Consider the following 17284-nt stretch of genomic DNA (forward strand, 5'->3'; position numbering starts at 1 on the left):
CATATCAATACAGTTGGAAGTCTGTATACAAGAGAGGGCTGGGACTGAAATAGCAGCGAGAGCACGAGATAAGGACTAAGGTGCATTGATAGAGTTGTGAAACTCAACCATACATAGTATTTTCCTGGTTTCAGTTAGTGCTATAAAGTGCCTGATCCAAAGATAATCAATTTTTAAATACAAATTTAAAAGATACCAGTTATCTAAATGATAATCCGTACTGTAAGAGAGACTGAAGAGTTAATTGTTTTGTGAAACATTTTATTCTACACATTCAACCACACACAAAAAAAATTCAGCCTGACTTGGGCATTTCCCCTACTGCAAAAAAGGGTCAGAGAATAAAATTATGCTGAGTTCTTTTTGCACACAGCCTTTTTTGGATACAGGGGCCTGTTCTGATGCAAGGAAATTCTGTTTCTCAGTAACATGTGGGTGTCAAACATAAAGCCTTCAGATTTTAGGCTTATAGTGCAACCTTTTGAAACTAGAATCAGACTGACCACAAAACTTTCATCGAAAGGGCCTTAAGTGCAAACCACTGGATTGGAGGTGGAAATGCCCCAGACTTTCAGCCTAATAAGGTGTGTCTGCGGCCTGGTATTTGGTGTTCAGTTTACAAACAGGCATCAGAATCCTGCTCCGAGAATGGAGTTTTGCCATGGACTTCAGTAGGAACAGGATCAGGTTCTAAATGAGTAACCATGCAGTTTGGCACAGGCTGTAATCCCAAGAGCAGATTTCCTCAGCAGGTAGGACTAATCATTAGCATCTCCACAGACTTGACAGTCTTTGCAAAAACTGTGTTAAAGCTGACCTATTTCCCTTAAAGGCACTTAAAACAGAGCCATCCAATGATCATCATTATCTTCCTCCCAGCCAGTATGAGCAGCAGTGGAAAACGAGAAGGCTGCGCTGTGGCCCCTCACCCTCTCAATAAAACCAACTCATTATAGTAGTCTAGCTCTCCATCTGGCTTGCTGTCTCGACTTGGCTGTTGGGAGATTCTGCTGGACGAGGGGTAGACAAGTGTTCCAACTCGTAACGTCCGTTGTCAGCCACCTCCTTGGAGCTCAAGCATCCCTCCTCTCCTGCCAGCTTTTTACTCTTCTTATGCTCAATGATCTGCTGGAGCTGGTGCCCGGCGTAGTCTGGTTTGGCAGTTAGTGGATTAGCTGGCACAGTCATCCCAAGGATGTCTGATACCATGTAGGGTCGGAGCCAGCCCACCAGTGGGGTGCTGCCAGGGCTGTAGTGTGTTTGTTTGTGGTAGAAGAGGAGCCCATCTATCTGTAAGAGGCAGAGAGAGAGAGAGAGACAAGGAATGGACAGCATTTACATCAGGGGACAGAGGCATTTCAGGTGTAAGTATGCACATAGAGAGATCTGAAAGCAAATACATTTGACTTTGATGCTTCCCAGCTTTACTGATCTCTTTTCACTTTCAAGCTAAAACCACCAGACATTTTATTTGATTATTTCAGACAATGAGATAAACCAAGGAAGAGGAAAGTGGAAACCGAAGAGTTCCAATGCTATCAGATTAGCGTCCCTTTTGATAGGAATACAGTTAAATGCTGAATGGGTCACGTCCATCAGATCATTAGAGAAACACAACAAATAGCTAGGCTAATGTCAGTTGATCAGCTAATATCAGTGGTTTTGGTTTGGTTGCTATGCTCCTGCACTGAAGAGACTCAGGCTGATTTTTAAGAAAGCAGCCTCACAGAAAGAACATTTCAGCATTTTTTGTTTGTTTGTTTTGTTTTTAAATTAAGGAATAGGACACCTTGAAAGTGATTAGTCAGAGGCAGTGATGCCAACCAGTCCTGATCTGTCTTCTGCTCCTGTTCCTTCAGCTTCCTCATGCTCAATAAATTCTTAATGAATCCCAGAGGTAATGAATGTCCTTATCTCCCACTCAAATCAATGGCAGTTAAGGGCCCTCTGTACTTGAAGGATCAGGCCCTAAGTCTTTTGCTACCACTGCAATTCAAGCACTGCAGCTGGCTGATGTTACCTTTTAGCCTCTTTTCCATTTAGATTTACCCTGCACACTAAGGATTTTCGATTATCCCTTCCACTGATTCCCATAGGTGCACTTGGTCAGATTAGACCTTACCTTGGGGTTTCTTAATGTTTGGGGTGGGAGGGCTCCTTTTAGCAAAGCCGATTGAGCTCTAAAAGGCAATTTGTGTGTGAGCAAAGAGGCTGTGCAGAATAACTGGGGAAGAGAGAGGGTTACTTGGTTATCGATCACTGTGGGGGCTCTGGCAGAAAAATCCCATGGACAGGGGACTTCTGTGTTAATCAAACATGAACCAAAGCAATGAGATTCATATTCTGCTTGGGCAAAATCCCTGAATATTCCGACTGCAAACCCACACATGGGGGAAGTAAGGGATGACTCAGGAAAAGAGAGCTCCTGCCGTGACCACACTTTGCCATGCAGATACATGTAATACATTCCAGATAACGCACAGCATGCTGTCAATAAGAGGCCATACTAGCCACCCAAAGTAGGAGAGTCTTTAAGTAACTTTGGGACTCTGCTAGGTAGGGACCCAGGGAAGCTCCTTTAGTTGCATTCCTTTTATTTCAAGATTGCAGCACATGGGGAGAGTCTCAATAAGCTGGGCCAAGAATCAGACAGATCGAGACAAGTCATGTCCTTTCAAGAGTATTTTCTGTAAATTATTTCAGTTTCTATTTTCATTCCAGCCAATTTAATTTGCTGTCTGTCGCTACACTGAATCACTGTCCTGACGCCAGCCAATTCAGAAAGAAGGTTAATGTTACTGTTTGCACAAGACTGAACTTGATAGGAAACTGGCAAGAAGGGACTTTTATTTTTTTGTGGCCAACACTTTCAAACTTGAGTGCCTCAAGTTAGGTTCAGACTTTGACACCTAAGTAAAAGAAGCTTGTGATTTTCCAAAGAGCCGAGCTCCTGCAGCTCCAATTGACTTCAACAGGATTTTCAATTACTTCCATCAGATTTGTGCAGGCTCAGCATCTCTGAAAAACAGACTCATAAATCACTTTTATTTAAGAGGCCAGTGGACTGATCGAAAGCCCATTGAAATCAACAGAAAGACTCCCACTGACCTCACTGGGCTTTGGATCAGGCCCTACATTTGGGGTCAGAAGCTTCACTTCAGGGACAGAGGTTTGAAAAATTTGGCTAAACTCACTGCCATCACATTCAAGAAATCATTCAAATAGCATGAGCGCTATACGCTCCTCCATAATTAACGAATGGGGAAAATTCACCTTTGCTTTCTTGAAGCAGCCAAACATAGCAAATTAATTTGGTTTTCACAGGATGCAGTCCATAAGAAGGCTTGGTCCACCTGTAGCCCTTATGCAAGTTTTAATTATTTTTGTCCCATGGATGGTATCCACGCTACATTACAGGGACTTCATGAGCTCCCTCTGGTGGCAAATTTAACATAGTCGTTCATTCAGTTTTCTTTAGTGAATGCTTGGTGACCTATTTCTGTGTCAGTACTGGCTTAGGAAGAGAACTCAGAGCTACAGTTAGAGCCAAATTAGACAAGAGTCAGCTTGATGACCCAGCATGTTGATGCACTAGCCTTTCACGGCTGGAAACCTGGGGGAAAATTGTGACTGGGGTACATGAGAGAGTTTGATAGACTCAATTTCCCTCACTGGATTTATTGAGAATTTCAGTGTCTTCCTGGTACTTTCTACTCCTCCTTCGGTGGGGTTACATTCTACAGCTCTTTTCCAGGGGGAGATGTCTAAAGGCAGAATTAAGCTTTCTGGCCAAAAATGTCCCTGAGGCTGCCAGCTTCTTCAAGTTTCAGCAGTCAAGAGAGCCTACTGGCTGAAGAATCATAAAGGCTTAATAGATGTTCTGTGCATTCTGCTCTTTGCTTAGTACAATTCCAGCACAAGACCTGGCACTGCCATTCAGAGGACTCAGACTTGCTGACCAAATCTGATGACTATCTTTGCCTTAACAAGAAGGCATCAGACAGTCAATTGTTACCAGCAAATCTAGCATTTGCTTGTCAGTATGTTTCAGTCTGCATTTGTTGTAATTGCTTACATGGGCCTAGAGAGCTCAAGAGAGGAGGTATTGTTTCATATTCTCTGTGTGTATATAAAGTCTGCTGCAGTTTCCACGGTATACATCTGATGAAGTGAGCTGTAGCTCACGAAAGCTTATGCTCAAATAAATTGGTTAGTCTCTAAGGTGCCACAAGAACTCCTTTTCTAGTTGAGAGTCAGTGAGGCATTTGGCTTGGGGTACTTGAGAAGAGCGGCTGTCTCCCTATCTATCTAGGTTCATATATGGTCACCATCACTGTAGCATCTAAACATCTCAGACACAGGTGAATCTGTCCTCACCACACGAGGCAGGGAAGTAGGGTTATCCCTGATTACAGATGGAGAAAAGATGCAGATGGATTAAGTGAATCGTCCAAGGTCATACACGGTCTCTGTGGCAGAAGTGGGAAATGACTGCAGTCTCCTGAGTCTCAGTCTAGTGCTTTAACCACGAGACCATCCTTTACTGTTGGTCCATTCTATGGGAACCAGGCTGCAGCTGAGTTGGCTTCCAGCATATCTGTAGAAGCCACAATTCCCAAGTAAAATTAGACACGCTGCCCCAAATGCAGCTTCTCTTCTTACAATACATCCTTAAAGCCATCCCCCCAAACCCCTATACAACACATAGCTCCACTGTCACTGAGCCATAGCATGGTCCCAAGTTCCCAGTCCCTCCACCGAAGTCAGAAAGCCCTCTTACCTCAAAGGGGAAGTCCATGGCCAGCACCTTGCATAGGCTCTCTGGAGTGCAGGGGAAACTCTGCAGGCCCACAAATTTAAACTGAAAGAGTAAGAGAAAATTAGAGCAGTTAGTGCATTCTCTTCCACTGGCCATCTAAGTGTTGCAAAGCTTTGGGTTCTGGAGATAAAGCGACAGGACTTAATTGTTCAGAGGTGCCGATTACCTGCAGTTCAAGTCAATGGCACATGCAGGTGCCCACCACTTCTGAAAACCAGCCCAATGATCTTTTTGTTACTCCTGTTTCAGCATGAGCACAAGTAGCATCTCTTGAATGTCGATGAACATATTCACCACTGACATAAGATGCGTATCCAGTGAAATCAACAGAGATGTGCCCACTTATGCCTGCAGTGAGTTTAGCCCCAAATCGCTCTCTCTGAGCATATCACTGATCGTACAACCAGCTCCGCCTGGTTGACGGTTACTAGTTTCATAGCCCCACAGGGGTGCTTGGCACCATATAAATCAGACTCCCGGCTCTGAAGAGCTTACAATCTATGGGTTCAATCCTAGAAAGACTTACTACCGGGTACAATACATCCCACTGAGAAACCCTACTGAAGTGAATTACTCGTGGTGGTGAGCACTACACCTCGTAGCAAGTGTTTATAGGAACAAGCTCCATGTTTCTGTTTGCTCAGCAGAGACCTGGGCTGGCAGAGGGTTTGGGTTTTTTTTAACCTCCTTTAGACCATGGCTCACAAATGCAGCAGTAACCACTTTAATAGAACAGGGAACAGATCTTCTGTCAACAAGGTGCTTAACCACATGCCTAACTTTAAACTCATGAGTAGCCCCCTGGATTTCAAGAGTGAGAGTATTCAGGAACAACTGTTCAAAATAACAGCTCAGTGATCAAGAGCCTTTGATGTGTTGTCATCATCTCTCATTGGAGTCAGTGAAAGTTGAGGGCACTCTGTACTGCACAAAAACTGGCTTCATCACAGCCTCAGTCCCTTCAACTTCATGCATTCAGCGCAGCTCAGTAAAGGAAGGGCTGGTGCTTTATGAATCTCTGGTTCTGCCTCAAACTCAACCTCTCAGACAGAAAGCAAGTTGTTGAGAGCAGGTGAGGTTCTCTGCTAACATCAAAAGAGGATTCCTATCGGAGAGGAAATGCGCACTAATGCTGTCCCTGGGGAAACCTTTACATCTGCATTTCAGTTAGGGAGACTAAAAGTGTCGTTGCAGTCAGTTAATACCCTGCAGCCCAGATCTCCAGCACTTAGGGTGGAAAGTCCAGGTTTAGTGTTTTTGAAATGTTTTGTTTATATCCTGAATGTGTATCTCATTTCATCAGAAGAACATTTCAGTGACCGAGTAGTGACGTGTGGAGGATCAAACCAACGAACATACCAAAACACAGCCCATTCTGAATAGGAGAGTTAAACCCACACTCTCCTTGTGCTCTGGATACAAAGGACTTACTGGATTAATTCTGCTTTTCTCTGCCAGCCCTTCCTCTTCTTGTATCTTAGAATGAAGCCAATAGAATCGGAAATCTGTCTGGAGAAGGGAGAAGACACACAGGGTAGTGATCATCCATCCCAAACACTAGGGAGTCTACTATGGTGCCTCACGGCATCCACCTACTGCAGATTCCACTGAATCCCTGATATCTGACACGGTTCAGAGAACAAACAATACAATGAGGCTCCCTCCAGTAAGGAGGGGGGTTGAATGCACTGGCTAGGGTGAGGAAAGGTCCAGTACCTGACAGTCATAAACAGGATGCCCCCTCCAACACATCACATCAAGGATGTAGTACGTCTGGTTCACTTCGCTGTAGATACAGTCCAAGATCGTGTAGTCTGTACATACAAACACAGGTGATCCATGCATGGAGTGTTACAGACTCAGGACTACATACTACAGCTCTGACACTATCCGACTTTTACTACGGCTTGGGCTGGAAGAACTCTGCCCAACACAGCAAAATATGCAGAGCAATCTTCGCTCCCATTCCAGCTTTGGGAGCTACTGCAATCGAATCCAGCACTGACCTAGCTCATAGGGGCACAGGAAAGACACCATTCTGCTGACTGGAGTCAGGGAACATGCAGGGCAGACTGCTAGGCAGAGGAACCAAACTGTAATGAGGAAGCTATGGATCCACTGGAAAAGACTTCCATGCATTCACAATCCCTCTTAAATAACAGGATCAATGCAACTTCGTGTAATATTAGGAAGGGCAAATTACGGGGACGGACACACACTTTACCCATGGGAATACTAGACAGCCTACCAGTGCAGAGGGACTTGTGTTAACACAGAGACAGCTCTGGCTTTTAAGTGGGAAAAGGATATGGAGGTTGTGAGCCTGAGTTCAACCATGTCACACTTCTCCCAGAGAAACTGATCTCAAAATAGTGAAAAAATACCCAAAATATTCCCCGTACATCTCACATCATGATGTAAATGGATAGACACGGAGGCTGGGTTACCCTCTAGCCACAAGGAAAGCCTAGTCCTGCTGGGGCAGCTCATGACTTAATACACACAGAGAAGCAGGCCAGGTCTCTCATACAGATTTTGAAGGCCTCTTCAAATCATTACCTTTCCCAGTTGCCGAATTGCGCCTGTTTCCCCCTGGCAAGAGGGAGGGGAACCTGTTGACACAAAATCCACTCTTGGTGTAAGCTGCAGTGGAGCCCTGCAGGGAAATGGAGAAAGTCAAAACTGCCCCTGCTGCTGTTACACTGCAAGCCACGGGTCTGACTGTACTCAAGGCTTTAAAACACAGATCCAGGTACAACCCCAGACCTGTTCCACGTACCTTACAAGACGGGACTGTATTTTAACAACATCTGGGGACCACTGTATTGAAACCAGGCCCCACAGCATAGCTGATTTTAGATATACCTCCACCGACATCAGTAGCAAAACTTCCCTAGGAGCAGGATCGGGCTTTTTGCAGCATTGGCAGGAAGAGGACTACCAGAATTCATGGACAAATATCTGATTTTATTAGGATGGACGGACGGGCGCACATGTGCACGCACACAGAGTTCCACTTCTGTGCTTTGTGTGGTTGATATACACTATGATCTCTTACCCTGGATGCCACAATCAGTGCCCTTTTCCCCATGGGACACATCACCAGGATCCATTCTTGTTCCAGATCTGGAGGGACATCAATCAGCCACTCGGATAGCATTAGCTGTAGGGTTACATAACAACACTGTTCATGACGACACTTGGGAACTGAACAAATACTTAGAGGTCAAGAAACACAAATAATGGCCCTGCTTTCTCCAACTAGGCCTAGAACTGCATCAGTGACTTATAGTTCACAGCCCCATGCATCTAAATGGACACTTACGTGGCTATCCGACCTCTTTTTAATAGCACTGAACAGTCCCATAAGGAATGACAGAAGGTCTCACAGTGAATTGAAAGCTGTGGGTGTCAGTCAGTTAAAACATTTATAAGAGTGGATTTATAACAGGGGTAAGGAAATGTGTTGCTACTTTGGGAAACACTTTCACTCTACCTTACTTACCATTCCTACTAAAATTTCACCATTGGATTGGGCATCCACCCACACATACTTACCCTTGCAGTTTTCATTCACACACACCTCCCCCAACCCTGCAGTTCTGCCCTGACTGCAGATGAGCTTTCACCTGTTGCCCATAAGCGCTGTGCACGAATGTACGCAGTGTTCACCCCTGCATGCAGACCACACTCACCCCATACGTGCACTTTCCCACACAGACACATGCGCACACTTATTCCCAGTAGCAGGCCCATCGTTTCCCTGTGCTATGTATCCCTGCTCACTTGGTTAGCATAGCGTTTTGGCAACTTCTTGCCCACGTCAACGTCCATATCCTCATTGCCTGCATCTTCACCTTCCTCCTCCTCCTCAGCTCCAGTCCAGTCATCCTCTGCCAGTCTCCTGGCATGGTTCACATAGTCCAATCGCTTACTGCAGGAGAGAACAGAGAAACGCATTTCCCTCTTTGAAAGGAGACATGGCCATTTCCGCCCTCCCACGCACCCTGGAATGCTGCGTCTGGGTCCAGTGAGCAAGGCGCTGAATACATGCGCTTGTTAAGGGAATCATACAAGTAGCCAATCAGGATTCTCAGCTGTGCCCTTTGAGACCATCCGCACACGAGCCAGCCAGAATACCAGAACAACAACTGTTTTCTAACTTTAACAACAGACTGTGGGTTGTGGAGCTCCGGCATCTATCCCCCCCTACACAGCTCAGTGCCAGAGTTATTTGGCCTCTGCCTTAACATACCCAAAGCATGAGCAGAACACACAGTAATCGCACATCCTGTCACTGAGCATTCTTATTCTGGGAAGACACAGCTATAAGGAACCCAAGCGGGTCATCCTCAAAGCTGCACCTCAGAACATGTTCCCGACGGCACAGGGATGCCCCACTCTCCATATCTGCTCCGATTCCCACGCATGCTCTCCCCTTCCCTCCATGCAAACTGCCATATAGGCTACGCACTCGGACACGCCATGTGGAGTTATTCTTCTAGCTCCGTGGATTCTAAGCAACTATACATTCTCACAGCAGTACCAAGGGACCGTTCCTGACCCACTGGTACCAGCCTTCCCCCATCTCCCAGCCCAGCAGCTACACGTAATAGCACTAGTGCCACCCTTCGAACACGCCAACCCCTGGGTAAGTGCTGGAGGCACACCAAAGCCAGCCTTCACATTCACAGGGCCCTACAGGGAGTAGATGCCAAATAGCAAAACACCATGGATAAAACACCTGGCCTACAAGATCGGGGCAAACAGAGACAAGCCCCTAGAGTAGCTCTAAAAGGATCACCAGCCAAGGGGAAAATGCCATCAGTTATGGGACCCTTACGATTTCTGAAGTTCCAGAAGCCGCCGTCTCCTCTCTGCCTGCTCCAAGGAACTGTACTTGGACTTGTACTGTGCCAGTCGGGGGTGAGGGGCTGCTGGGCTGTTCAGGTCCTGAGACACTGCGAAGCTGGAAGCTAGTGCCTGGTTCAACTCCTCCATTTTACTACCTGGGAGAGAAAAAGCAAACTGAGTGGCATGTTAGGCAGAGTTCATTTCCTCCCGCCTGAGCAGCTTGGAACGGCTCCCCAGACCCTCAGCAGCCAAAGGAAGCAGAAAGAAGAACAGTTGGCTGGAGAGGAGAGAAAGAACATGGTGTTTTACAACCCAGCTGAAAGGACTGCAGGATGGGTTAGGAGAAGGGGGTGGGGATGGACAAACAGAACGAAGGGGAGCACAACACACAGATGGAGAGGGTGTAGCAGACAGAAGAGGAGAGCTGGCGATGGGGCCAGGAGAGATGGCAGGATAGTATTTAACTCTTCACATTGTCAAAGCAGTGTGCAAATATTAATTAACCCTCCCAGCCAGTCCAGCGAGGTAAGGAAATAGCATTCCCATGGCACAGGAAATTGTGGGGACAGAGGTTAAAGCCAACACTGTCAAGCACCTACATAAAGGTGAAGAGAGTTCAGAGGTTCTGAGCACCTGCCACTCTCATGGATCTCGATGGGAGACTACGTTTGGTACTCAGCCCCTCAGGACACCCGACCATTTAATTAGATGCTTCAGTATGGAGGACAATGGAAGTCTGGAAATGTGGGCTCAGGAGGTGCAGCTGGGAACAGAACCCAGGAGTCCCCATGCCCTGCCCACTAAACTGGACCATGCTGTGGCTCTATGGGGGAGAGGAGTGGAGGGATGAGGGGAGAGGTGGATCAGGGGGAATGGAGGAGGAGAGGGGAACACGGAGTGGGGGACAGAGGTGGTGGGAGTGGAGGAGAGAAATGGGAACGGGGTAGGGAATGGAAAGGGGTAGTAGAGCAGGGAGGATGGGATCAGAGGAGGCGGGAGAGGTAGCAGGGAATGGAGGGGTGGGAGGAGGAGAACAGAGGTGGGGAAGAAGGGGGGTGGGTTGTGGGAAATGGAGGGGTGGAAGGAGGAGAAGGGGGGTGGGATGGGGGACAGTTGGGATGGGGATGAAGAGAGCGGGGGAGGGATGGGATCAGAGGAGGGGGTGGGTAGTGGGGAATGGAGGGACGGGAGGAGAGCAGGGGGAGGAGGGAGGGATAGGGATGAAGACAGCGGGGGGGATGGGATCAGAGGAGCGGATGGGTATGGGGAAAGGAGGGATGGGAGGAGAGCAGGGGGAGGAGGGAGGGAGGGGGATGGGGAGGAAGAGAGCGGGGGAGGGAGGGGATCAGAGCAGGGGGTGGGTAGGGGCAAAGCAGGGACGGGAGGAGAGCAGGGGGAGGAAGGAGGGATGGGGAGAGGGAAGAAGAGAGCGGGGGAGGGAGGGGATCAGAGCAGGGGGTGGGTAGGGGCAAAGCAGGGACGGGAGGAGAGCAGGGGGAGAGGGAGGAAGAGAGCAGGGGAGGGAGGGGATCAGAGCAGGGGGTGGGTAGGGGCAAAGGAGGGATGGGAGGAAGGAGGGAGGGGGAGGAAGGGGATCAGAGCAGGGGGTGGGTAGGGGCAAAGCAGGGACGGGAGGAGAGCAGGGGGAGGAGGGAGGGAGGGGGGTGGGGAGGAAGAGACCGGGGGAGGGAGGGGATCAGAGCAGGGGGTGGGTAGGGGCAAAGCAGGGATGGGAGGAGAGCAGGGGGAGGAAGGAGGGATGGGGAGAGGGAGGAAGAGAGCAGGGGAGGGAGGGGATCAGAGCAGGGGGTGGGTAGGGGCAAAGGAGGGATGGGAGGAGAGCAGGGGGAGGAAGGAGGGAGGGGGAGGAAGGGGATCAGAGCAGGGGTTGGGTAGGGGCAAAGCAGGGACGGGAGGAGAGCAGGGGGAGGAAGGAGGGATGGGGAGAGGGAGGAAGAGAGCGGGGGAGGGAGGGGATCAGAGCAGGGGGTGGGTAGGGGCAAAGCAGGGACGGGAGGAGAGCAGGGGGAGGAAGGAGGGATGGGGAGAGGGAGGAAGAGAGCGGGGGAGGGAGGGGATCAGAGCAGGGGGTGGGTAGGGGCAAAGCAGGGACGGGAGGAGAGCAGGGGGAGGAAGGAGGGATGGGGAGAGGGAGGAAGAGAGCGGGGGAGGGAGGGGATCAGAGCAGGGGGTGGGTAGGGGCAAAGGAGGGATGGGAGGAGAGCAGGGGGAGGAAGGAGGGAGGGGGAGGAAGGGGATCAGAGCAGGGGTTGGGTAGGGGCAAAGCAGGGACGGGAGGAGAGCAGGGGGAGGAAGGAGGGATGGGGAGAGGGAGGAAGAGAGCGGGGGAGGGAGGGGATCAGAGCAGGGGGTGGGTAGGGGCAAAGCAGGGACGGGAGGAGAGCAGGGGGAGGAAGGAGGGATGGGGAGAGGGAGGAAGAGAGCGGGGGAGGGAGGGGATCAGAGCAGGGGGTGGGTAGGGGCAAAGCAGGGACGGGAGGAGAGCAGGGGGAGGAAGGAGGGATGGGGAGAGGGAGGAAGAGAGCGGGGGAGGGAGGGGATCAGAGCAGGGGGTGGGTAGGGGCAAAGCAGGGACGGGAGGACAGCGGAGCGGGGAATGGAGGGCTGGGATCAGGGGCCAGCCGGGGCGGGCGCAGGGCAGCAGAGCCCGGCCCGCCCCAGCCCGAAGCTCCGCTCACCGGGCCGCGCTCCAGCCGGGCCAAACCGCCGCCGCCACGAGGCCGCCGAGGCTGGTTCCCGGCGGGGCCGAGCGGCCTCCTGCCCGGCGTGCCTGGCCCCGCCCCGCTGCCTGCGGAGCCTCCGCCGGGCCGCGGGGGAGGCTGCAGCGCTGCCAGGCCTGTGGCGCCGGAGCCGAGGGAGGCCGGCGGCCGGGCTTAGGCCCAGCACGGACAGGGCCGGGTGCGGAGCCGCCGCTTCCCCGGGCTTTCCGCGGCTAATTACTCGGGGGAGGGGGCTGAATTGTGGGTGCCCGTGTCGCCCTCCCCCCCCTAGGGCTGCTGTGCTCGGGGCGCTGCAGGGGCCCAGCCGAGGAGACAAGCCGGAGCCCGCCCTGCACCGTGCTCCAGCCGGCCCGGGGGTGGCAGCGGGCAGAGGCCGCAGAAAAGAACAGCCTCGGATGTCAGCCGCGAATCGGGGCGGCGGCTGCTGTGACCTGGCCCCACGGCGCTTGCCGCGTCAGGCCCCGATCCTGCAACCCCATCGAAGCGCTCACGCGCCTTACGCCCATTGGCTTTAGCACCTAAATCCCTTTGGGGCGCTGGGCCGCAGAGCGCGAGAGAAGGCCGCGGGTGCAGCTTAAATAGGCTCGGAAAGGGGTTACATTGTGGTCACTAAATGTCCGCTTCACCGCACACATACAAACTGCTAACACAATATTCCCATCAACAATTATGGAAATTTACAGATAGGCAAAGTGAGGCGAATGGAGCTTGAGAACTTGTGTTTAAGGATCTTTAATTTGTGTATTTTGACATGCGATGTTGACAGTTTGTGTTTTAAGGGTTCTAAAGCATTCTTTTTGAATCTCAACCTTTACTGTCATTAGATAATTGTCTGACCTCCCCACCCCATCATCCAAGCCTCCCGTAATCTGCAACTGTGAACATTTAAATCGATACAAATCTGAAAAAAATGCTCAAAAATAAGCATATTACTTGTTGAAATTATAAAGAAAAAATAGAATTCTGCCATTAAAGCATTTGCAGGATCGAGACCTAAATAATACTTACCCTGGCATCCTTAATGTGTCCCATTTCTGGTTCATTTTATGGGGCCTCATCCTGGAAATGCTTAATCTCCTGGGTAGCTTTGCTTGTGCAAGTTCTCCCGTTGAAGTCAGTGAGACTACTCAAGGCTGCTTATGTCCATAAGAACATTCAGGATCTGGCCCATAGGCTGAACTCTTCAGGGAAGAGACAGTGATGTGCCCCAGGTTCCACAAAAGTGGAATAATAATAATGATTAATAATAAATGTCCAAGTTAAATGAGTCATGATTAAAGCAAATTTGGCCTGTGATGCCTCTCCACACAGGTTTGCCCTTCTTTACTTTATTATGTGTACAGCACCACAGACATATGCTCCTTTGCAGGAGGAAAAATACACAGCAAACATAATCCTGGGCCTCCAGTGCAGACTTCGTAAAGGCACAAATAGATACCGTGTAAATGACACTGGTAGCAGACAGGTTTCAGAGTAGCAGCCGTGTTAGTCTGTATTCGCAAAAAGAAAAGGAGTACTTGTGGCACCTTAGAGACTAACAAATTTATTTGAGCATAAGCTTTCGTGAGCTACAGCTCACTTCATCGGATGCATTCAGTGGAAAATACAGTGGGGAGATTTATATACATAGAGAACATGAAACAATGGGTGTTACCATACACACTGTAACCAGAGTGATCACTTAAGGTGAGCTATTACGCGGGGGGGGGGGGGACCTTTTGTAGTGATAATCAAGGTGGGCCATTTCCAGCAGTTGACAAGAATCTCTGAGGAACAGTGGGGGGTGGGGAGGGAATAAACATGGGGAAATAGTTTTACTTTGTGTAATGACCGATCCACTCCCAGTCTCTATTCAAGCCTAAATTAATTGTATCCAGATTGCAAATTAATTCCAATTCAGCAGTCTCTCCTTGGAGTCTGTTTTTGAAGTTTTTTTGTTGAAGTATTGCCACTTTTAGGTCTGTAATCGAGTGACCAGAGAGACTGAAGTGTTCTCCAAATGGTTTTTGAATAATTCTTGACGTCTGATTTGTGTCCATTTATTCTTTTACGTAGAGACTGTCCAGTTTGACCAATGCCCCTCTGCCAATGCCCCCCCCCCCCCCCCGCTCTCCTGCTGGTAATTGCTCACCTTAAGTGGTCACTCTGGTTACAGTGTGTATGGTAACACCCATTGTTTCATGTTCTCTATGTATATAAATCTCCCCACTGTATTTTCCACTGAATGCATCCGATGAAGTGAGCTGTAGCTCACGAAAGCTTATGCTCAAATAAATTTGTTAGTCTCTAAGGTGCCACAAGTACTCCTTTCTGGTAGCAGACAGCAGCGTTGGGTTGCGATGGTTGCACACTTTGGCCTTGTGGGACCAGTGGATTGTTAGGAGCAGAGCTGTGGGATATTTCAATTGGGTGGCAATTTCAAAAAGTGCAAAAAAAATTAGTTTCGAGTCGGACCAATAACAAACATTTTCCAAATTTTTGGCAAATTGAAAAGTCAAGACTATAACAGGGTTCAAAAAAGAACTAGATAAATTCATGGAAGACAGGTCCATCAATGGCTATAGCCAGGATGGGTAGGGATGGTGTCCGTAGCCTCTGTTTGCCAGAAGCTGGGAATGGACGACAGGGGATGGATCACTTGGTGATCACCTGTTCTGTTCATTCCCTCTGGGGGCACCTGGCATTGGCAGAAGACACTGTTGGAAGACAGGATACTGAGCTAGATGGACCTTTGGTCTGACCCAGTATGGCCATTCTTATGTGAAAACCTATTTCATTTCAGGTCAAGCAAAATGTTTTGTTTAGAATTCAGACATGTTTTAACACTTTTGAACTTTGAAAAAAAATAAAGGAAATTTTGAAACAATAAAGTCATTTCATACCAATTTTTTTTTCATACCAATTGATTTTTTCAGAATAGTTTTTCTTGGAAACAAACTTCAAAACTGGCATGAATTCGCAAAATGTTTTGGTGTAGCTGAATTTGCATTTTTCAGCAAAAATTTTCAACCAAAAACTTTTGGCCAGCTCTTGTTTAGGAGTGATTTGAATGATAAAAGAAATGGCCTGATTCTGTAAGGTGCTGAGTTCCTCTTGGGAGATGCTGGATGCCACCACTCACACTACCTTCCATAGGAGTTGAAGGTGCTCAGCACCTTGTGAGATTGGGCCCTGAGTGAAAGTTGATTGGTCCAGTGATGAAGGCATGAAGTTGGGAGCGGGTGAAAGAGACAAAGGGCATTCTGTAGTTATTTACACCACCACAGAATCGGTGTAAAATTTGCATAAGGTGCAAATGACTAAACAAGGTGCTGGGTAATGCTGAATCTGGCCCTTTAAAGCTGACAGGATTGAAGTTTGGGAGCAGAGCTCTAAAAATCAGCTATTAACCACCCTGCCATGATACTGTATGAAAATATCTCATGTAGAATCTGCTTATGCAAATCATAGCGAACCAACCAGCACAGACCACCCTATAAAAATAAAGCTTTTTGAAGGTGTGCCCTTGTTGCCAAGAAGGCCAATGGCATTTTGGGATGTATAAGTAGGGGTATAGCGAGCAGATCGAGGGACGTGATCGTTCCCCTCTATTCGACATTGGTGAGGCCTCATCTGGAGTACTGTGTCCAGTTTTGGGCCCCACACTACAAGAAGGATGTGGATAAATTGGAGAGAGTCCAGCGAAGGGCAACAAAAATGATTAGGGGTCTAGAACACATGACTTATGAGGAGAGGCTGAGGGAGCTGGGATTGTTTAGTCTGCAGAAGAGAAGAATGAGGGGGGATTTGATAGCTGCTTTCAACTACCTGAAAGGGGGTTCCAAAGAGGATGGCTCTAGACTGTTCTCAATGGTAGCAGATGACAGAACGAGGAGTAATGGTCTCAAGTTGCAGGGGAGGAGGTTTAGATTGGATATTAGGAAAAACTTTTTCACTATGAGGGTGGTGAAACACTGGAATGCGTTACCTAGGGAGGTGGTAGAATCTCCTTCCTTAGAGGTTTTTAAGGTCAGGCTTGACAAAGCCCTGGCTGGGATGATTTAAATGGGAATTGGTCCTGCTTCGAGCAGGGGGTTGGACTAGATGACCTTCTGGGGTCCCTTCCAACCCTGATATTCTATGATTCTATGATTCTAAGGTGATAAACAAAACAAAAGAACAATTAGTACCTGAAGCTAGGATGTATAAAGCCAGAAAATGTGTGTATTAAAACATAGGTGTTGGACTGATTAAAGGAGAGCACACTGTTTCTCTTGGCTAGGTCCTCACAGACTTCACTTTTGTTTACTTCCTATAAAGTAGGATGAGTGGATGAGCTGAGAAAGTTGAGAAACTCGCCCCTTTCCTTGTTTCTTTGTATTTACAGTCTCAGGTATCTCACTAGAAATTAACACAGTATGGACCGCATTCAGACCTCCAGTCAGCAGGAGCAGCTCCATTGGCTCTGCATTTTGCCTCCTGCACACGGTCTGAATTCAGCTCCATGTGTCTCAGTGAACGCACCAGCTTTTGCGTTCAATAAAAATGATAAAGCACTAAACAAAAACTAAATAGAAGGAGCCCCAGTCTTCACGTGATGTTCTGTTCCTGCGATCACACAGGGCACATGGAAATACCAGTGTTTCCTGCAGTTATTTGTAGTGACGCCCTTGGGTCCAGTACCTATTTGGGGAAATGTAGACATTAATTAATTACTATTTTTAAGCACAGATAATGTGCCAGGCGTGATACAAGCCCTCAAATACAGATACTCCCTGCACCAGTGAAATCTAATCTAAGGCCCTGATCCTGCACGCTGTTCCAGTGGGGCTCCATGTGGGACCACGTTCATTTATGGGGAGCAACTTGCAGGACTGGAGTCCTAATTAGA

The 17284-nt window shown here is 48.6% G+C and overlaps 1 protein-coding gene across 3 annotated transcripts; it reads right to left on the minus strand.

The window, feature by feature from the left end:
• Positions 1-244: 244 nt before the first annotated feature.
• On the minus strand, positions 245-12492 carry SNUPN (snurportin 1). Of its 3 annotated transcripts, none has more exons than XM_048867363.1 (9): positions 12373-12492; positions 9663-9828; positions 8606-8753; positions 7878-7982; positions 7379-7475; positions 6536-6633; positions 6251-6328; positions 4781-4861; positions 245-1290 (listed from the first exon to the last, which is right to left on the minus strand). In XM_048867363.1, the coding sequence occupies exons 2-9, from the start codon at positions 9818-9820 to the stop codon at positions 961-963; spliced, it is 1095 nt and encodes a 364-aa protein (XP_048723320.1). In that variant the 5' UTR covers positions 9821-9828; positions 12373-12492; the 3' UTR covers positions 245-960. The 3 variants fall into 3 exon arrangements, with proteins under 3 accessions (XP_048723320.1, XP_048723319.1, XP_074989072.1); XM_048867362.2 differs by lacking the exon at positions 12373-12492 and adding an exon at positions 10307-10712; XM_075132971.1 differs by lacking the exon at positions 12373-12492 and adding an exon at positions 10269-10712 and having other exon boundaries at positions 9663-9824.
• Positions 12493-17284: the final 4792 nt, after the last annotated feature.

Source organism: Caretta caretta, chromosome 10 (assembly GCF_965140235.1).
Source record: "Caretta caretta isolate rCarCar2 chromosome 10, rCarCar1.hap1, whole genome shotgun sequence".
Taxonomy (NCBI): Eukaryota; Metazoa; Chordata; order Testudines; family Cheloniidae; genus Caretta; species Caretta caretta.